The sequence below is a fragment of the Amblyraja radiata genome, chromosome 17, assembly GCF_010909765.2.
Source record: "Amblyraja radiata isolate CabotCenter1 chromosome 17, sAmbRad1.1.pri, whole genome shotgun sequence".
NCBI lineage: Eukaryota > Metazoa > Chordata > Chondrichthyes > Rajiformes > Rajidae > Amblyraja > Amblyraja radiata.
This window is the reverse complement of record NC_045972.1, coordinates 7,002,439-7,025,447: the sequence shown is the minus strand read 5'-3', so window position 1 is coordinate 7,025,447 and position 23,009 is coordinate 7,002,439. Positions and strand designations below refer to the sequence as shown.

Genomic DNA, 23,009 nt, shown 5'->3' with positions numbered 1-23,009 from the left:
ATCCACATTATATTGCATCCGCTATGCATCTACCCACTCACCCAACCTATCCAAGTCACCCTGCAGCCTCATAGAATCCTCATCACAGCTCACACTGCCACCCAGCTTTGTGTCATCCGCAAACTTGGAGATGTCTCATTTAATTCCCTCGCCTAAATCGTTAATATATATTGTAATTAACTGGGGTCCCAGCACCGAGCCTTGTGGCATCCCACTAGTCACTGCCTGCCATTCTGAAGAGGACCAGTTAATTCCTACTGTTTAAGAAGGGACTGCAGATGCTGGAAAATCGAAGGTAGACAAAAGTGCTGGAGAAACTCAGCGGGTGCAGCAGCATCTATGGAGCGAAGGAAATAGGCAACGTTTCGGGCCAAAACCCTTCTTCAGACTGTTGTAGGGTGGGGGGAGGGAGGGTGGGGTGGGGTGGGGAGAAGAAAGGAGAAAGGAAGAGGAGGAGCCCGAGGGCTGAGGGAGAGCTGGAAAGGGAGGAGACAGCAAGGGCTACCGGAAATTGGAGAAGTCAATGTTTATGCCGCTTGGGTGCAAACTGCCCAAGCGGAATATGAGGTGCTGCTCCTTCAATTTTCGGTGGTGCTCACTCTGGCCATGGAGGAGGCCCAGGACAGAAAGGTTGGATTCGGAATGGAAGGGGGAGTTGAAGTGCTGAGCCACCGGGAGATCAGGTTGGTTAATGCGGACCGAGCGGAGGTGTTTGGCGAAACAATCGCCAAGCCTACGCTTGATCTCACCGATGTAGATCAGCTGACATCTAGAGCAGCGGATGCAATAGATGAGGTTGGAGGATGTGCAGGTGAACCTCAGTCGCACCTGGAATTTCTACTCTTTGCTTCCTGTCTGCCAACCAGTTCTCTATCCATGTCAATACCCTACCCCCAATACCATGTGCTCTAATTTTGCACACTAATCTCTTGTGTGGGACCTTGTCAAAGGCTTTTTGAAAATCCAGATACACCACATCTACTAGCTCTCCCTTATCCATTCTACAAATAAATCCAGAGGATTAGTCAAGCATGATTTCCTCTTCATAAATCCACGCTGACTTTGACCGATCCTGTCACTGCTTTCCAAATGCGCTGCTATAACATCTTTAACAATCTTTATCAAGCATCTTCCCCACTACCGATGTAAGACTAACTGGTCTATAAATTCCCCGTTTTCTCTCTCCCTGCTTTCTTAAAAAGTGGAGTTACATTGGCTACCCTCCAGTCCACAGGAACTGATCCAAAGTCGAGAGAACATTGGAAAATGATCATCAATGCATCCACGATTCCTGGGGCCACCTCCTTGAGTAATCTAGGGTGCAGGCCATCAGGCCCTGGGGATTTATCTGCCTTTAGTCCCAACAGGTGGAGTGCCGCTCAACAACGTGCTGGCCAGAATGCTTCTTTATGCTGTGCAGGGAAGATTCCATGGCATCAGTTTAAAGACAATTAACACAGTGTCTCTCCATGCTGCGGCCAATGTTTATCACTAAATTAACATTTCTGAGTTGCTTTGACTCCTCAAAAACTGGCAATGCACATGGTGCAAGTGGGGTTGACTAGTTTTAGGTCCCTTAACAATACAATTCAAGGTATCATGGCCAATAAAATGGCATTGAGGCCATTCCTCAATGAGATAAGCCGCAGGTTAATGGTTGGTGGTAGTGGTGGTGTAGAGGGGAGGATGGACATGCGGTAGCAGAGACATGGACAGTTGGATGGGAAGGAGCGGTTTAATGAGACAAGGTTAGACCACGGCCTGAATTCAAGTGCCGCAGTAATCACTTGCAACGAAAAGCAATTGAAGGTCAAAATACAGAAGTTCAACGTGAATGAAATCGCATTGTGTGACCACCCGATTGGTCTGAAGTATATCCCCCAGAAGTCAAGGAAGTGGAGGAGATGAGCTCAGCAGATGTTGTAGGAAGACAAACATTAATCATCTTGAAGAACCACTGAGTCTGGCCAGTTCTATCACAGAACATCACAATTGATGGAGTCAAAGGCCTTGGTAAAATCAATGAAGAACATGTTCAGGTTTGCATTTGATCTTGGTAACTTTTCCTGGATTTGACAGGCAGTGGATGTCATATTGATTGTCCTATAGAACAGTCTAAAACTTTCATTAGATTCTAGCAGGACTTTCCCAGTGGGAGTTTAACAGGATGTCAATATTTCAATGCTTTTCACATTGCAATTTGGCTCCAAACATTGAACACAGAACAGTACAGTACAGGTAGACAAAAGTGCTGGAGAAACTCAGCGGGCGAGGCAGCATCTGTGGAGCGAAGGAAATAGGCAACGTTTCGTCCCGAAACGTTGCCTATTTCCTTCGCTCCATAGATGCTGCCTCACCTGCTGAGTTTCTCCAGCACTTTTGTCTACCTTCGATTTTCCAGCATCTGCAGTTCCTTCTTGAACAGTACAGTACAGGAACAGCCCATTCAACTCACAATGTCTGTGCCGAACATGCTTTAAGGCCAACTTTTACCTTATTTGCAAAATCCATGTACCTTCATTCCCTGCACATCCATGTGCCTATCAAAAAGTCTCCTAAATGCCGCTCTCATATCTGCTTTTACCACCACCATCACCACCAGTGAGTTTTAGGTACTCAACCTTCTGTGCAAAAAAAAAACTTGCCTGCACAACTCCTTTAAACTTTGGCCTTCAAACCTTAAAGCGATGGCCTTTAGTATTTGATATTTCCAGCCAGGGAAACAGGTTCTGACTGTCTACCCTATCTGTGCCTCTCATAATTTTATATACTTCCATTAGGTCTCCCCTCAACCTCCAGCGTTCCAGAGAAAACAATCCAAGTCTGCCCAACCTCTCCTTGTAGCTACTACTCGCTCATCCAGGCATAATTTTGGTAAATCTCTGCACCCTTTCCAAAGCTTCCCTACCCTTTCTGTAATGGGGGTGACCAGATCTACCTGCAATACTCCAAATGCATCCTAAACCAAAGTCCTATAAACCTGCACCATGACTTCCTGACTCTTATGCTCAATTCTCCGACCGCTGAAGTCAAGCATATCATATGCCTTCTTTACCACTCTCCATGTGCATTTCCACTTTTAGGGAGTTATGGACTTGGACCCCAAGATCTCTCTGCACACAAGCACGATTAAGCCGTCTTGCTGCTTGCTTGGATTAAACTCCATCTGCCATTTCCCCACCTATTCCTGTCGCTGATCTGTATCCCACTGTACACTTTGACAGCCTTCCTCGCAGTCCGCAACTCCAGCAACCTTGGTGTCATTCGCACACTTACGAACAAATCCGTCTACGTTTACATCTAAATCATTTATAAACAACAGAAGTCCCAGATTCCTGCAGAGTTCCACTGGTCACAGCCCTCCAGCTTGAATATTGTCCTTCCACCACAAGCCTCTGTCTTCTATCAGTAAAAAGTCACTCTTAATCCTGTGCATCTTAATCTTCTAAATCAACCCACCATTGGCAATTTTATCAAATGCTTTACTAAAATTCGTATAGACAACATCCAATGGCCTACCCTCATTGATTTCCTTTGTTACCTCTTTGAAAAACTATCAAGTTAGTAAGACATGATCTGAGCAATACAAAGCTATGCTGAGAGTCTCCAATTAACCCATTCTCTTCCAAATGGGAGTAATGTGCAACTACAGGCAACTAGTTTGTCGCCACATGTTCGCCGGTGGTCGCCGGGAGTGGTCTTCTCAGTCACGCAAAATGTCGTAGCGTCTTTCTGGTCACCGCAAAAATGTCAACATGTTGAAAATCTTTCGGCGACAGTGGGTTTGACACCTATGAGCGTAGTTTGACTTCTCCTGACGTAGGTGCTGTCGTAGGTTGTCGCCGGTTGTCCAGTGACCTGCTTCGACTATGACAGTCGCCGACAGTTGTCTAAATAAATGGCAAAGTGGGACAGGCCCACACATCCTATCATGAAGATTCTTCTCCATTAGCTTAACTATCACTAATGTGAGGCTCACCAGTCTACAATTCCCTGGATTATCTCTCCTTCCTTAAACAAAGGATCGGAACATCCAATCGCCCGCTCGAGCTCCTTCCTCGTTTCTTTATATTTCTCACAAGCCAGTCTGATTTCATCCTCTTAAACCTCGCACGTGTATCCCTTTTCTTTTGGACCAAATTTACCACCTCTTTGCTCATCCAAGAGTCTCTTACATTGCCATCCTTATCCCTCCTCTTTACTGGAACATGTTGGTCCTGATCTGATTGACTGGCCTTTAAATGACACCCACATGTGTGAAATGTCATTTTTGAAGGGTATTGGCATGTTTTAAGTCTTCTCAAATCTTCTCATTAAACCAGATTTGATGCAAGAGCTGATGAGGTTTATATGCCGGTTCTGTATCCCCACTTTGTAGACTCCAGCTGGTGTGCCATCTGGTCCCGCAGTCTTGCTATCCGGCGTTTGCATAATGTCACCTCTTGCTACTTTGAGGACTAAGGTGGGGGTCAGCGGGAGATACTCCATCAGAGTGTGTTGTGGAATGGATTCTGTAGCGACATCTGTTACAATTGACTCATAGTTCAGGGGTGTCGCAAAGTGCTCTTTGCACCAGGCTTTGGTTTTTTTTCGCAAGTATTGACTCATCTTTGGTTCAGCTTTGGAACAAGGAATCTTGGTCCAGAAATGGTACTGGAAGGAGCTCCTCAAGTCATGGTGATCGGCATAAAGCTCACTCCTCAAGGACTTCACTTGCCACCACATGTTTGCGATGACATTTGCGTTAAGCTTTGAGTTGTTGGCATGACTTATCTTTTTCTGCTGGCGGGAGATTTTGTTTTGCCATAGGTGGTAGCTGAGCAGTTTCTGATTGATGGTGGCATCCGCAATAACCCAGACCAATCTTGGTGATGATACATTACATTGCCAAAGGGTTTAGCAGATGATGGTCTTTAAATCCATCCAGAAATGTTCATTATCTTCAACTCAAAGCACAGCAGTCATGGAGCACTGCTGAAGGCTCCCATGAATTGTTGTCATAAGTTCATGTGATAGGAGCAGAATTAGATCATTTGTCCCATCAAGTCTACTCCACCATTCAATCATGGCTGATCTATCTCTCCCTCCTAACCCCATTCTCCTGCATTCCCCCAATAGCCTCTGACACCCATACTAATCAAGAATCTACCTATCTCTGCCTTAAAAAAAATCCACCGACTTTGGCTCCATGGTCTTCTGTAACAAAGAATTCCACAGAATTCCATAACCACACTCTGACCGAAGAAATTCCTACTCATCTCCTTCCTAAAAGATTGTCCTTTAATTCTCAGGCTATGACCTCTGGTCTTAGATTCTCTCACTAGTGGGAACATCCTCCCCACATCTACTCTATCCAAGCCTTTCATTATTCTGTAAGTTTCAATGAGGTCCCCCTCATCCTTCAAAACTCCAGCGAGCACAGGGCCAGTGCCGTCAAACGCTCATCATATGTTAATCTACTCATTCCTGGGATCATTCTTGTAAACTATCATATCAATGTGCTGGAGGTTGGGTTTCCAGTGGAGGACGGTGTCAGGGACCATGATGGATTTAATGGCCAGCAATCTTGGGGCAGCAGACGATCTGCCTCCGTTCCTGCAAGTTAAAGAAACAAATCTCCTCTGAACCCTCTCCAGAGCCAGCACATCCTTTGTCAGATATGGGGCCCAAAATTGCTCACAATATTTCCAAATGAGACATTACCAGTGCCTTATAGAGCCTCAACATTACATCCTTGTTTTTGTATTCGCCCCCTTGAAATAAATGCTTGCATTGCGTTTGCTAGCTGTTGTTTTTAACAGATTTTGTGTTGAATTTCCATTGCCATGATCTTGCCAATGTATGGTACGTTGAGTGATCAGGAAACATGATGAATTTAATAACATGACAATCTGCAGAACAGTCACTGGTTTAATGCACGGTCCTCATGGTACAAGCATCCTTATGATTTTAAACTCTTATGACAAGGTAGTCAAAGAGTGCCATGCTCCCAGCAAAATTGTCTCTAAATCATTTAAAATGTAATACTTTATGTTGTAAATTTAACTCATTATGCCCCAAAATGCTCTTGTTGATGCCAACACACTTACGTGGTAGTAGTATGGTATTAATGTTGCCTTTTTGGACTCAAAAGGGCTGTTCAGTCTTGAACGTGCATCCTTGTATCAGGCCATTTAATTTACAGCATCTATGAGCAGATTTATCCCTTGTGATCTACTGTTACGACCAGTCTGAACTTAAAACTGTTGTACCAATGCAGTTGTAGATAAGCAAGAAATCTAAGAGTTCCGTGTCAAGGAAAGTCCAAGCTGACTGGAGATCTGTAACCTGCATCGGCCTTTGTCTGAGACTCATGATAAGTCCTCACAGCTAATGTAGTGGTTGGGGGAGGGGGACACACTGGTGGCTTCACCCCATCAGGTAGCTTCCTACAACCATTGGCTCCATCACCCCACTTCCCCCACTCCCATTGCATGACAAGGATGTGAGGTTGGACGTGAATTTACAGGCAGAGAGTAAGGTCGTCCAGGCCGATTTTTGACAATCAATATTTTTGCCAGTTGATTGGGTATTCATTATTGGTCTGGACATAAGCACAGTGCCTCTTCTTTTGTGATAGGGGCTCATTATCTGTTGCATTGTACTGAGATGGTGGGCGGGGTTACGTTTAACATCTGAAGGACACAGTGCAGCAGTATTCTAGTGTAAACTCAGTCTAGATTAAAGGGCCGGTCCCACTTGGGCGTTATTTGCGCATCATTTACGCGACATAATTTACGCGTCATGATGCATGACGCGCATTATAAGCGCATGGCTCGTGGTGAGACGTGGTGGCATAGGCAGTGACGCACGGTAGCGCGCGGCGCCCCAGGATTTTGGGATTCTCAAAATCCTCGCGCGCCACCTGCGTGACGTGCAAATGACGCCCAAGTGGGATAGGCCCTTAAATACTCAGGTGCTTGTAGCAGGGACTGCATCTAAAAGGCAAAGCTAACATCTTGCAAACAACAACCTAGACAGAATGGGTTATCTAAGGTGCTTTGATGCAGCGATTACCCCATTGTAAGCTGAAACCATCATTAGTTTCTGTCACTGAACCCTTCATTAGTTTCCGAGACATTAAATAGAGTCCAATTAATTTAACACTGCCAAACTCCTGCTGTAAAACAAGGAAAGCAATATAAAAGCAAAAGATTGGGAGACTGGAAGTCTGGAATAAAAAGTCAGCCAGGTCTGGGGAAAAAGACACAGAAAGATTTCAGGCTGAAAACGTTTCATTAAAACGGTTCAAAAAGTGGCGATTAATGAGTAATTAGATGCAGATAAAAGTGGAAGTGTGGAGTGAATTCGGGGAAGGTCTATGATAGGGTTGGAGGCAGATTAAATGGCAAAACATTTCTCAAACAATTTTTCGTTTCAGTTTTGATGAAAGGTCATTGAACTTTAGTTCTTTCTCCGACACCCTTGAAGAAGTAATTTTTGTGTTTTTAACATTTTATCTAAGGGCGTAACTATCCTAACTATCTTAATGTGTAGGAAGAACTGCAGATGCTGGATTAAACCAAAGATAGACACATAAAGCTGAAGTAACTCAGCGGGTCAGACAGCATCTCTGGAGAGAAGGAATAGGTGACGTTTCGGGTCGAGACCCTTCTTCAGACAGTCAGGGGAAAGGGAAATGAGAGATATAGACAGTGATGTAGAGAGATGTAGCACAAATGAATGAAAGATATGCAAAAAAGTGACAATGATAAAGGAAGGCCATTTTTAACTGTGGCGGAGGTGAGAATGAGTACAGATAATGAGACTCAACAAGCCGACTTTGAAGCTGGTACGAATTGGGTGGGGGAGGGATGAAGAGAGAGGGAATGCAAGGGATACTTGAAGTTAGAGAAATCAATATTCATACTATTATTCATATTCATACTATCTTAATTTTGTCTTTACAGCAATACTACATCCTACTGATCCTGACAGATGGAGTTGTCACTGATATGGCGGACACAAGGGAGGCAATAGTCCGAGCATCACACCTTCCAATGTCCATCATCATTGTTGGTGTGGGCAACGCAGATTTTACAGATATGGAGATACTGGATGGTGACGATGGGGTTTTACGATCTCCAAAGGGGGAACCTGTGCTAAGAGACATTGTACAGTTTGTCCCCTTCCGTGAATTTAAAAATGTAAGAACCAAATAATTTTCTGAATTATTAGTCCTTTTACATGACATTATCATAAGATCATAAGTGATAGGAGCAGAATTAGGCCATTTGGCCCATCAGGTCTACTCCGATGTTCAATCAATCGCCTTCTCCCCATAACCTCTGACCTCCGTACTAATCAAGAATCTATCTATCTCTGCCTTAAATATATACCCTGACCTCCATAGCCTTTTGTGGCAAAGAATTCCACAGATTCACCTCCCCCTGACTCAAGAAATTCCTCCACATCTCCTTTCTAAAAGAGCATCTTTTAATTCTGAGGCTATGACCTCTAGTCATAGACTCTCCCACTAGTGGAAACATCCTCTCCACATCCATTCTATCCAAGCCTCTTACTCTTCTGTATGTTTCAATGTCTCCCCTTATCCTTCTAAACGCTAGTGAGTACAGGCCCAGTGGCGACAAACGCTCAACATAGGTTAACCTACTGATTCCTGGAATCATTCTTGTAAACCTCCCCTGGACCCTCTCCAGAGCCAGCACATCCTTCCTCAGATATGGGGCCCAAAATTATCTTCTATTTGATTGATTCTCAATGCCAGAGTTGAAAATTATTTTTAAAAGGATCGCACAAATTCAGAATAAGAATAAGAAGGTGAAGAACTAGTTACAGTTTACAAATTCTGTTTGTAATGCAATTAGGTACTTTGCTTTGGTTGTATATTCTTCGTATCATACACCTCTACTGTATATTGCGTACATGTGTGGGCATAAGTAGGCATGTGATGTCACTTGCATGGGGTTGTATTTTCAGATGTGACTACTCAGATGCTACTTTAAATCTCCATCCACTGTGCTGCTCAATACTCTGCCATGTCCAGATCCTATGTAGGTGCCCACTTTACATTTTCATTGATTGTCCTCAACCCTCATACTCCCCTTACTTTCAGCATCCACGGGTATTCAACACCCACACTCATCTCCCGGGTGCCTGCCCAATAATTTCCAAGACCCCACATCCATGCCACTCCGTCACATGCAACCATTTCCTCAATTGTACAGCTCCACATCTAATATCCTGATCTCATTTCTGACCACACTCACTGTTACAATTGGGCCTATTCTGTGGCTGAGAGGCTTCACATCACACTGGTTTGAACCCACTGTGCAACATTTGTTTAAGCTAATTTTTAGTCACATCACAGTATCTACTACATTCGCAAGTCAGTTCTTATTAGGAATTTGTATTCCATTCAGTTACAGTAGTTTATTTTTCCTCTTCGCAAGAGCCTCACTTTTAATTAGAAGTAAAACCTCCCAATTTTCCAAGTATTTTGCAATTCTAAGTTTTCTAAAAGGCAGTCTAAAATTTACAATGTGCCATGTTGTGAAAAGGATATTAGTATCAAAGTTCTTTGCTTTTCCAGCAATCATCAATGAACTTGTTTTAGTCAGGATAAGGTAATAGAATGAAGTTTGATAATTGGTTTTGATTTAGACAGGTGTGTTATGTTAGTGGAGCAAAGCTTGCAGATTTAGCACAATTCAATGCAAACTTTTGTTGTCTTTCATTTTTACTTAAAAGTTTATTTGTCCAGAGTTGAGAGCAGCATTTTGACTTCATTTCGGTTCACATTCTCAGCATTGAGGTAGGCTGTACCTATTGGATGTGATGAAATGTCAGACAATGCTCTTTGCTTAATGTACTCTGTTTCATAATGTCTCAGTTTAATTGCTTCTGCTGCTTGGGTGATTACCCTGTTTTATTAAGTGATTGTCCTCCTTCCAATACTATCTGGTTCAGGATAAGCACACACAAGGACAAATGAACACATTACAGTAATTGTATTAATCCTAAAGAATTTGATTCGTAATTCACACACAGCAGTTTTAACCAGGAAGAATGTAACAAATTCTCATCCATGAAGGCACATTTGCGAACAGTGAAGGGATTGAGTATTCTGTGTGGTGAGATGAGAAGGTTTTCTTACTCGAATGTTGCTTGGCATTCTTCCAGAAATTTTGGACCATCGACTATTTTAAATATTTATACACTCAGAATGGCTTTTGACACAATTCCAAGTTTACATTTTGTTCCAAAGCCAGCAGTTATTCTAGCATTTTCTTAAGCCTGACATTTTATCTCTAGAACTCCTAGCCTGGTAATTTACCAAGACTGGCAAATCTTGTTCCATAGCTTTCAATGTACAGCCTGGAGGTTAAGCAAGAACAATCTAAGGCCATGCAAGCAGTTTAATGTTATTTAGGTTTCCTTCACATTTTTACTAAATACCAAGCCTAATTTATAATCAATATCCAATATCAGAAAGGGTGAAATCCTTCATAATGATGTTAATTTGATTATCTCATGTTTTTTTCTGTTGTATATTTTTACAGATAACTTTTTTTTTTTTTTTAATAATTTTATTTATTAGAAGTAAAGTACATTACAATAATACAAGCCAAGTATAACTTAATACATTTCTTGTACCACTTCATTTTTTAAGCTTTAAAAAGAGAAAAAAGTAAAGAAAGTGAGATAGAATCGTGAGTATGTGTAAAAGTGATCAAGAAAAAAGACCCATTACGCGAAGTTAGAGAAAAAAGTTAAGAAATAGGCCGTAGAAAATAAAAAAGAGAAAAAGAAACAAAAGCTATGTTAACATAGAAACATAGAAACATAGAAACATAGAAAATAGGTGCAGGATAGGTGCAGGAGTAGGCCATTCGGCCCTTCGAGCCTGCACCGCCATTCAATATGATCATGGCTGATCATCCAACTCAGTATCCTGTACCTGCCTTCTCTCCATACCCCCTGATCCCTTTAGCCACAAGGGCCACATCTAACTCCCTCTTAAATATAGCCAATGAACTGGCCTCAACTACCTTCTGCGGGAGAGAATTCCACAGATTCACCACTCTCTGTGTGAAAAAAGTTTTCCTCATCTCGGTCCTAAAAGATTTCCCCTTTATCCTTAAACTGTGACCCCTTGTTCTGGACTTCCCCAACATCGGGAACAATCTTCCTGCATCTAGCCTGTCCAACCCCTTAGGAATTTTGTACGTTTCTATAAGATCCCCCCTCAATCTTCTAAACGAAGACAGAGCTGGAAGGGATATACCAACTTCGTATTTTCCATCCCCCCTTACCAGGTCCTGAAACCATTTCTTTTCAGAGTACTGTTACACCTCATTACACCTCATTTTTACAGAAAATTAACAGCAATAATGAAGGAAGGAAATAAACAATTCCTCAAAAAAAAGTTTTTAATATTGTACAAATAATTTTGCCAACAAATACTCAAAGAAATTACAACATACTCGTGGGGCTAAATTAATATTGGTTTTGAGATCCCATGCTCAGCAGTAGTCTAACTCAATTTTCCTTTACTAATCAAAACTGCAATTAGCTACCCCTGGATTACCAGTTAGCTGCATGTGACTCCTGGGTAATTATTGAAAAAAACTGCCTGAGGATTTGAAAAAGTAATATCTGGCATCTGAATTTTCCTTTTTGCCAATTTGGTTATTTTCAAATATATCTCGCATTTTTATTGTCAAGATAATTTACTTATCCCATCAGTTTATAATGTTACATGAGGTAATGCACACAGATTCCAAGTTCTTTGAGTATAGAAGTTGGGGGGGGTCATGTTACTGTTATATAGGATGTTGGTGAGGCCACATTTAGAGTATTACTAGACCAAGTGGGACCCGTTGGGTCCCGTCCCCCAATGCGGGGGGCGGCGTCACAATGGAGGGCTGGTCCCCGAATGCAATATTCCATCACTCACCCATAGGTCCCCATAATCACCACTCCCTAGAGAGGGAGGGGGTAAAGAGGGAGGAGGGGGGTAGTGAGGGAAGGGAAGGGGGTAGAGAGGGACAGGAAGGGGGAGTAGAGAGGGTGGGGGGTAGAGAGGGGGAGGTGGAAGGGGGAGAGAGGGAGAGGGAGGGGAGAGGGAGGGGGAGGGGTTTAGAGAGGGAGGGGGGCAGAGAGGGAGGGGGTAGAGACCCTACCCCATCTCCCTCCTCCTCATTTCCCTCACCCTCCTCCCCTCACTCTGCCCCTGGACCTACCCAGGTTGTAGAGCAGTGCCAGGGCCTGGATAACTTGAGAGCCCATTGTGATTGGTGCACTGTGAGAGGCAGCCAGCTTGAGAGGCCATTGTTACCGTTGGCAACGGTCATAGTGGCAGTTGGCAGCCAGCTTGGGAGCGCATTGTGATTGGTGCACGGAGAGAGGCATTGTGACATCATCACTGGACGTTCTCTCAGAAAGCGGTTTTGTCTTTATTTGTAACTTTAAATCATGAATAACTTCGGAAATATAGGTCGGAATGCGACGGGAAGATGTTTATAGCTTCTACAGGAAAAATGTGAGTAGAATATGTGAAAATGGGAAGGCTGTGGCGTAGCGTTTGGAAGAAGATAGGAAAAGGCAGAGCAGAGTGACACATTGCCGGCACATACAAAGAGTTTTAGTAATATAATGTTCAGTTTTGGTCACCATGTTATAGGAAAGAAGTTGTCAAGCTTGGAAGGGTTCAGAGAAGATTTACCAGGATGTTGCCAGGACTCAAGGGACTGAGCTATAGGTAGAGGTTAAGCAGGCTAGGGCTTTATTCCTTGGAGTGCAGGAGAATGAGAGGTGATCTTATAGAGGTGTACAAAATCATGAGAGGAATAGATTGGGCAAACGCACAGAGTCCTTTGCCCAGAGTAGGGGAATCAAGAACCAGAGGACATAGGTTTAAGGTGAGGGGGGAAAGATTTAATGGGAACCTGAGGGGTAACTTTTTTAAACAAAGGGTGCATGGAACAAGTTGCCGGAAGAGGTAGTTGAGGCAGGTACTATTGCAATGTTTAAGAAACATTTAGAGGTTTAGAGATATGGGCCAAAAGCAGGCACGTGGAACTAGTGTAGATGGGGCATGTTGGGTGGCCTGGGCAAGTTGGGCCGAAGGGTCTGTTTCCACACTGTATCACTCTATGACTCAACAAAGATGCCAATGAAATGAACGAGACAAGCCTGGGAATGAGGGATTATGATTTTGTCCTTAGATGTAGGAAGCTAAACCCATTCCCACCAGAAAATGTTTGCAAGTGCCTACTTCCCATGTTTTGAAAGTAATGGAGGGATTTAATAAGGTTGCCACAGAGTAGTAATTTATTAAGATTAAGAAAAGAGTTAAAAATATCAGGAGTGTATATCAAAGGAGAGTTGAAACATGAGACGTATTTCACTTTTTCATTGATGATGGGCCACAGACTTGCTGATGAAGTATTAAATCATTCAATAAGAAGTGGATGACCTGATTCTGTGTGGAATTGCTGTGGGAATTTGAGGAAAATAAAGTTGGCTTGAATGGCAGTGCGTTTAGTTTAGTTTAGTTTAGAGATACAGTGCAGAAATAGGCCTTCGGCTCACCGAGTCCACGCCGACCAGCGATCCCCGCACATTAACACTATCCTACACACATTGGGGACAATTTACATTTATACCAAGCCAATTAACCTACAAACCTTTACTTCTTTTGGAGTGTGGGAGGAAACCAAAGATCTCAGAGAAAACCCACGCAATCACGGGGGAGAACGTACGAACTCCGTACAGACAGCGCCCATAGTCGGGATCGAACCTGGTACTCCAGTACTGCTAGTGCTGTAAGGTGGCAAATCTACCGCTGCACCCCGTTTAGACCTGTATAGGTTAAACTGACAGCAAGACATTTTTGTTATATAACAGTTTTGGTCTCCAAATTTCAGGAAAGACATTCTTGCTATTGAGGGAATGCAGCATAGGTTCACGAGGTTAATTCCCGGGATGGCTGGACTGTCATATGTTGAAAGAATGGAGCGACTGGGCTTGTATACACTGGAATTTAGAAGTATGAGAGGGGATCTTATTGAAACATATAAGATTATTTAGTGATTGGAGGCAGGAAACATGAGGCACTAGAGGCAGGAAACATGTTCCCAATGTTGGGGGAGTCCAGAACCAGGGACCACAGTTTAAGAATAAGGGGTAGGCCATTTAGAACGGAGATGAGAAAAAACTTTTTCACCCAGAGAGTTGTGAATCTGTGGAATTCTCTGCCTCAGAAGGCAGTGGAGGGCGATTCTCTGGATGCTTTCAAGCGAGAGTTAGATAGAGCTCTTAAAGATAGAGGAGTCAGGGGATATGGAGAGAAGGCAGGAACGGGGTATTGATTGTGGATGATCAGCCATGATCACAGTGAATGGCGGTCGGTGCTGGCTCGAGTGGCCGAATGGCCTACTCCACCTATTGTCTATTGTCTATTAAGGTGTCCTATTTTTGAGCTACTTTTTCTCTATGGCACTTTGATCTGTCTACATGGTATATCTGCTTTCAGTAAAGATGGTCTCCTGCCTACAATTGCAGATGGAGTACTCTGCTGTAGTTAATCTCTCTCGTAGTTCTGCGCACGCTCTCCATCCGCATGGATAGAACAAGGGTAGAGTTCCCCTGGTCCTTCCTTCACCCACCAGCCTCCGTATCCAACATATCATTCTTACATTTATACCTCCTTCAACATCATCCCATCCTTTTGCACATTTCTTGGAGACATCTCACAACTTCTTGCTTTGCCCAACCTGACGCCTCCTCAGGCGCTTGCCCCTGCAAACTGCAGGAGATGTACCACCTGTCCATGCACCTCCTCTCTTGCTTCCATCCAGTGACTGCAGCAGCCCTTTCAGGTGTGACACCTCTTCCAACTTTACCTAGTTATGCAGAGCTCCCAATATGGCCTGCTTTACAGAGGGTTGAGACCAAGCATAGACGAGGTGACCATTTTGCTAAACACTCGCTCTCTGTCTACTGAGGCCTGCTGGATTTGCCAGTTGCCCCCCATTTTAACTTGCCTTCCCATAACGACCTTTGTGTCCTTGGCCTCTTCCATTGCCAGCGTGAGTTCTCATGCAAGCTGGGAGAATAACACCTCATGTTCCGCTTGGATAGCTTACGACACAACAGTACGAACATGTAATTCTCTAAATTTAAGTAATACACCCAGGCCCCCTCTCCCTTTACCCTACGCACATATTTCCCCCACTATCTCTCATCACCCCAGGCATACTATTCAGTTTTCTCCTCAATACACTCATCTTCCATCCCTAAGTCCCATATTTTCCTCTCATCCCCTTTCCTCCCCCTTGCCTTTACCCCCATACTCCTTCCTCTGGCTTTACATTTCACTCCTCCTCTTTCCTCATCTGACCTCCTTTTGTTTCTGTCTGAAGAAGGGTCTTGACCCGAAACGTCACCTATTCCTTCACTTCATAGAGCTGCTGCACCCGCTGAGTTTCTCCAGCATTTTTGTCTAACTTCGATTTTTCCAGCATCTGCAGTTCCTTCTCAAACATCCTTTGTTTCCTTTCACTTGTGGCCTTTGTGACTTCCTCTAACGTTCTGCCGATCACCCCTACCCCACCCTCACCTCTATCCAGCTGTCACTTGGCCTGCATTTGTCCCATTCCTACCCCTGTTCTACAGTGTTCTGAAGAAGAGTCCTGAAAATGTCCTTCTGTCCATTGCCTCCACAGATGCTACTTGAACATCTGGAGAGGGAATGGACAGAAAAACATTTTCAGGACTCTTATTCAGACTGATTGGAGTAGGAGAGAGAATATCGTAAAATAGAGGTCCCCCAGCACTTTATTTTTTGCTCAAGTTTACAATCTCTGTAGTCTCTTGTGCCTGGTAATTCCATCTTATCGATGTGCCACTTGGCTGGCAATTCAGTCCACCTTTTACCACCTTAAATTAGAGATCAACTGAAAGATCTTGCTGCTTGAGTTTGACCATATTTGTGAGAGAGAATGCCCCTCCTCGGTGCTTCTTCCTTCAGATATGTGGCTGAAAGTATCGGCAAGTGGACAATGTGTCCAGTTATCTCTATGAATCATGAAATGGGAATGGCATGGAAGAAGGCCTTTCAGTCTCTCTGTGTCATGTTGACTAGCAATGCAGCCAATGCCCTCCCCTCTTTACTCATGTCCCGACAATTATTTTTTCTGCTTCAGTATATCGATGATCCAAGCTGTACCACTCCATCACAACCCTGTTCCACCTTAAGAGAGTCATGCAAGTGGCAGGGGCTGCCCTAGGCTTCTTCTGCACAGAGCATAGGTACAGGCCCTTTAGCCATGGTGCCTGTGCTGAACATAATGCCACATTACACTGATTCTTATTTTAATCTCTGCTATAGTGGATAGAGATTACCTACACTGGCATCAATCACTTCCTGCATGGTTAAAGACCTGTCCCACTTTCATGACGTAATTCGCGACCTCCCACGACCGTAAACAACCTAAAAAAAAATCAAGGTCGCGGACACCTACGACCTCCTACGGCCTTCCACGACTATGTCTACGACCTCCCACGACTATGAAGAGGACCTCCTTCGACCATGTTGAAGACTGGTTTCAACCATGTACGTTTTATTGCTGTTTGCAGTAGCCCTTTTGCAGCAACCTTTTAAGAAAGGCAGAAGGGGAAGAGCAAGGGTGAAGCGGAAGCACAAGAAGTCTCAATGGGTGAATGGAGATGATGTGACGGAGTGTCCCAGTACACCAGATGACTGGAAGAGAGTGGCGCTGGGCTTTGACAAAAGATGGAACTTTAAGCACACATGTGGGGCAGTGGATGGCAAGCATGCTATTCTTGTCCCTGTCCCTGTATCCCTCATTTTCCTTTTCGTACAGGATGGAACCATTCCTCAAGGTCCCCCTCCTGCTGCCTGGTGAAGGTATAGGGCATAACCTTCCTCCAGACCTCCCTCACCACCACTGGGGCATCTGCCTCTGATGCTGTGTCAGACACAGGAGAAAGGCTGCTTTGCTGCCTTCAAATGAGGCAGTGAAGGATGGGGTGGTGGTGGGGACATATACAACCACCCTGGTCTCCTCCTCCAGGGGTCTCTCATGCAGGGCTACCTCCTCCTGCACTATCACCTCCTGTGGCATCTCCTCCTCTTGGGTGGGCAACACCTGCATGGCAGGTTTTGTTTTAGGGTTGTGCCCTTCCCGTGTGCTGCTGCCTTTTTGGTGCCATCTCTAAAACACAAGTCTCCTCTCCATAAAACTCTCCAGCTATGAATGAACATGCCTTGGAGTGACAGAGGTGACGTTCTGCTGTTTAAATGACCTTTTTTTTCCTACTGACCTTTTTTTCACCCCGGAGCTATTACCTTCGACTGCCTCCGACCACCTACGACTAGCATCACGACCTACTACGACCTACCTACTTACGAGTAAAAAGTATCGATTTTTTCCATGCCGACGTTTTTCTTACTCGTGGATATTTTTAATCAGGCTAGAAAAAACGGCGCGACCTACTTGATGCCACAAGTACGCGGAGACCACTCACGAGCATGAGGAAGACCTCCTACGACCTCGTGGCGACCATGCTGCGAGTATGAGTCAAGGGCAAAGTCGGCAGAGGTCGTGAATTAGGTCGTGAAAGTAACTCCACTATTAACCCCTAGTATTTTCAGTGACATTATTTGAAAACACATGAGGTTCCATGTGCATGTTGACTGCACCTTACACCATGTTATCACCTCTACTCCCAACTCCTCTGTGGCAGCTGATTTATCACAGAGTTTATCTGCATGAGCAGCATTTTACTCCAACTGCTAGGGTGGCACACTGGTGCAGCGGTAGAGTAGCTGCCTTACAGCACCAGAGACCCAGGTTCGATCCTGACTACAGGTGCTGTTGGTAATGGAGTTTGTACATTCTCTCCGTGACCTGCGTGGGTTTTCTGCAAGATCTCTGGTTTCCTCCCACATACCAAAGACATACAGGTTTGTAGGGTAATAGGCTTGATATAATTGTAATTTGTCCCCAGTGTGTGTAGGGTAGTGTTAGTGTGCGGGGATCGCTGGTCGGTGCGGACTTGGTGGGCCCGACCAGCCCTGCATCTCTAAAACTGGGAAGACCAAAACTATTGCCTTCAGCCAATGACACTGACTCTGCCTCTCTCCCTGGCAGTTGTCTGAGGATTAAATCCTCAGTTCACAGTCTCGGGTTTCTGCTTCTCCTGGAGATGAGATTTAAATTTCATGGTTTCTCCTTCACAAAACTATCTCTCCAGAATATTGTTCCTGGCCCCAGCCTCAGCATTTTAGCAGCGAAAATCCTCCAGCAGATTGAAGTAAAGCAAGGTTTTATTGATCTGCTTCCCATCTTTTACCATCAATAAATGTTACTGATTATGTTAACATAATGGTTAGGATTCCGATTGTCTTCTGAGAAATAAGCTGAAATCCAAACCCTATTTCATTTTAATTTAAATAAATCTCTAATGATAGGCAAGGATCATTAATAGTGATGAAATTACTATAGTGCTGTATATCATGCTCACTGATTTCTCACAGATTCACTGTGATCCATTTCTTCTCCCCGGAGATGCTGCCTGTGTTGCTCCAGCATTTTGTGTCTTTCTCAGGCACAGTAATTGCCTGTTATCGTGACCTAGTGAGGAATCTTTGCTCCTCAGGGATACAAGTATTGGTCTCTCTTGATTGCCCTGTAGAATGGTCCAGTAATCCATTCAGTTCTCAAATACATGTAAATTACTGGACTCAAAAATAAAATGACCTAGATATTGTATCTATGTTGAAAGTACTGACATTTGCTGCCATTACTCCTTGTACACGAGCTATTTATGATTCCCATGCGTGTGAGGCTTAACACAGGAACCTTAAAGCTGCTGGCAGTAATGCAAGCTGTCATCATGGGCTGTGCTGAGAATGAAACTAAAATCACAGACTGATGCCAACTTTAGCATTTTACAATTTGTCCTACTGCAAAAAAAATCATATATTTACTTTCATGAAATTTAAGTAAATTCATAGCACAATACCAAACCATGGCGCATAACAAAATACCAAACCAGTTACTGCCTCACAGCGCCAGAGACCCGGGTTCGATTTGCGTGTACATTCTCTCCGTGAATCGCGTGGGTTTTCTCTGGGTGCTCCGATTTCCGCCCACAATCCAAGCTGTACAGGTTTGTAGGCTAATTGGCTTGGTAAAGCTGTAAATAGTCCCTAGTGTGTGTAGGATAATGCTAGTGTACGTGGTAATCGCTGGTCGGAGTGGACTTGGGCCAAAGGGCTTGTTTCCGCACTGTATCTCTCAACTAAAAAATCTAAGTATTAGCAAATCATATGGCCTGAGAAACACAAATCCTGGCTGCATTTTAATTTCTTTTCATGAATATGTCAAAGAACAAAGGATTTCAAAGTAAATGTCATTATTATATTAATATCTTAATATTATCAGCAGTTAAATAAATGAAACATACAAATGTACATGTACGTATCTTTATTTAGAAACTTGTATAATGTTTAAAGGTTAATTAAAATTGAGAATTCTTTAACATGGCTGGCTACTGTCTGAAGAAGGGTCTTGACCCGAAACATCACCCATTCCTCCTCTCCAGAGATGCTGCCTGTCCCGCTGAGTTACTCTGGCTTTTTGTGTCTATCTTTGGCTGCTCAGCCAGTTTGATAATATCACACTTGCTGGATGTCAGGAATTCCCTATAAATGATCTCTTGTAGCGACTTCGAAAAGGTAAATTTCACAGCTGAGTTGTTGTAATTCTGTGTGGAACTGTCTTTAAGGTCGGGGCAAATGCTGTAGTTTCAGCGCTCTGCACAATCTTTATTTTTCTCAGTTAATACTTTAATTTTATTGCTGTGTTTCAGGCATCTCCAGCAGCTTTGGCCAAGTGTGTCTTAGCAGAAGTCCCGAAACAAGTTGTGGAATATTACAGCTACAAGGCCATTCCTCCTAAATGTCTCAGTCTGGATTCCTCTGAGTCAGCATGCACAACGCCAGAATAAAGAGACTGCTCTTTGCTGATGGAGGTTTCTGAAGGGAGAATGAGATGACCCAGAGAAAAAAAATTCTTCACATTATGTATCTGGTTTGCTGCAAACATATTAAGATAAAAGCAAAGCTATTTTCACAGCTTGAATAACCAAGTTCCGATGCCCATGCCACTGATCAACCACAGCAAAATATCTGGATGCTGAAAGATAATGTTTGGGGAATATTGGCCAATTCCCAAACATTGCACTTTTAGTGTTTTTATCTGAGTCAATGGGACATACATATAATTTATTATCTGTACTGAATAGATGCAAAATGGCTATAGAAACATCTTTCATGAATTAATTCATTTTTCTGCACTAGACCCTCCCAAGTCATTTAGACCCACTGGAGAAAGCAGACCACATGGCATTTGCTGCACGGTTTCTACATTTGAGGCTTCATAAGCAATTTGAAGATTTTGGGGTTAATTTGGTTGATTTTTGTGCAAATATTAATTCTGCAGAATTTTATAAGATTTCTTCTTGCCTCTACCTTGAAACAAAAACTGCATGCCAAAATTAATATAGCATGAAAGTAGAAGGAGAATCAAGGCATCATAAATAAAGGTCTTGACCCGAAACGTCACCCATTCCTTCTCTCCACAGATGCTGCCTGTCCTGCTGAGTTACTCCAGCATTCTGTGTCCATCTTCGGTGTAAGCCAGCATCTGCAGTTCCTTCCTACATAAATAAAACACTACTCCTTTGGATCATAATGGCTAAAATGAAAAGAATAGCATGGCATACATTTAATCAATCAGTGAGTCAGAGTGTTTGTTTTATTAGCTGCATTTACAAGAAGTGGTGGAGGTTGCATTTAATTCAAGAAAGTTCCTAATGTATGAATGATCACATCATAGTAAAGAATTGTTGGCATATGAAGGAATCAAACAAGGCAGCACAGTGGTGCAGCAGGTAGAGCTGCTGGCTCACAGCGACAGAGACCTGGGATCCATCCCAGCCTTGGCGTTGTCTGTTTGGAGTTTGCACATTCTCCCTGTGACCAAGTTGGTTTCTTCCAGGTGCTCCGGTTTGCTTCTACATCCCAAAGGCATGTAGGGTTGGAGCTTATTTGGTCCCTTTTATTGTCCCTAGTCTGTAGGGAATGGATGCGAAAATGGGATAACATAGAACAACTATGAATGGATAAATGATTGTCGACGTGGACCCAGTGGGCCGAGGGTCCTATTTCCATGCTGTATCTTCATAAAAAAATAGAAGTGTTCTCCAGCAACTGAAGTAATAATAGTAGCAACACAGATTTGGCTGGCTCCCTGTTACGTATGGTGGTTGCTAGCAACGTGTACTGAAAAAGATAGGGATATTTTAAAGGGTTGACAAATATAAAAGGATTTTGTCTTCATGGAAAATTTCTTGGCAAACCAATTATTTGATCTGCAGAAAGAAAGAGAGAGAGTGAGAGAGAGAGATAGAAGTCAGAAATAAAACAAGTATTTCTTATACAGTCAATGATGTTTTGATATTTCATAATACAAATTTCCCCATAGCATTTTATTATCAATCCAGTTCAGTTAAGTTTATTGCATCATTTATTTCCTGAGAGAATTATTTTAAAAACGATTTGATGCAAGATTAACATGGCACACTCAAAATGATCACAATCAAACCGAGGTACAGTGAAAAGCTTTTGTTGCGTGCCATCCAGCCACCGGAAAGACAATACATAATTAATCATCAATAAATGTTTGAGACAATAAAGCGCTTCTTTAAAAAGGCAAAATCATTGCAGCATTCTCAACTTAAAACTCTGAGATATCAAGAAGTTAAACCCTACTTAGAGCTTCTCAAGGATGGAAGTAAAAATGGAGTGTTGAGTTTAACTACTGCATATGGTACCTCAAGGGTTTCCCAGCGTAATCTGGAAAATAGAACCCTGTAAGATCTACAGGGTCGGTAGGGTCTGTGTAGGTCCTACCTTACAGGCAGTGAATGGTAGGGCTTTGGGGAGTGTTGTAGAGCAGAGGGATCTAGGAGTGTATGGTTCCTTGAAGATGAAGTCGCAAGTAGATAGGGTGGTCAAAAAGGCTTTTGGCACGTTGGCCTTCATCAGTCAGAGTATTGAGTATAGAAGGGAGGTCATGTTGCAGTTGTATAAGGTGTTGGTGAGGTCGCATTTAGAGTATTGTGTTCAGTTCTGGGCACCATGTTATAAGAAAGATGTTGTCAAGCTGGAATGGGTACAGAAAAGATATGTGAGGATGTAGCCAGGACTAGAGGGTCTGAGCTACTGGGGGAGGTTAAGTCGGCTGGGACTTGCCCAGAGTAGGTGAATCGAGGACCAGAGGACATAGGTTTAAGGTGAAGGGGAAAAGATTTCATAGGAATCTGAGGGGTATCTTTTTCACTCAAATGGTGGCGGGTGTATGGAACAAGCTGCCAGAGGAGGTAGTTGATGCAGGGACAATCCCAACGTTTAAGAAACAGTTAGACAGGTACATGGATAGGACAGGTTTAGAGGGATATGGACCAAAAGCGGGCAGGTGGGACCAGTGTAGCTGGGCCATGTTGGCCAGTGTGGGCAAGTTGGGCCGAAGGGCCTGTCCCACACTGTATCACTCTATGACTGTATATAGTATTTGTGTTCCCAAACATTTTTGTTCTGAAATCCTGTGCAGAAAACGACAAGTGCATCAGAGACATAAAATATAGTTAATTACTGCAGGAGTGGAGAACAATACAAGAGATGGGAAGATGTGAAAGCAGTGAAAAAGATTGAGCTGCCACAGAAATTCACATAAAGATGAGGGTGGCTGTGAACAAAGAGACGAGGAATGTTAACAAAGGGGAAATGTGCGCAATTATTTTTTGTTTTGTGTTAAAATGGTTCTGGTGCAGAATTTCTGACTGATAGCATTTAGTTCATACTGTTTAATTTATACTGTCTGTCAAATGCAGAATAATCTAAAATAGTTTTA

The 23,009-nt window shown here is 43.3% G+C and overlaps 1 protein-coding gene across 1 annotated transcript in view; it reads left to right on the top strand.

Annotated features, from left to right (window-relative positions):
- The window catches only part of cpne7 (copine 7), a 181,615-nt gene extending 160,528 nt beyond the window's left edge, over window positions 1–21,087 (top strand). The window contains exons 15-16 of the mRNA XM_033035666.1: window positions 7,950–8,186; window positions 19,906–21,087. Of these exons, the coding sequence (XP_032891557.1) occupies window positions 7,950–8,186; window positions 19,906–20,043 (375 nt within the window). The 3' untranslated portion in view covers window positions 20,044–21,087. The remainder of the gene's footprint in view (window positions 1–7,949; window positions 8,187–19,905) is intronic.
- Window positions 21,088–23,009: the final 1,922 nt, after the last annotated feature.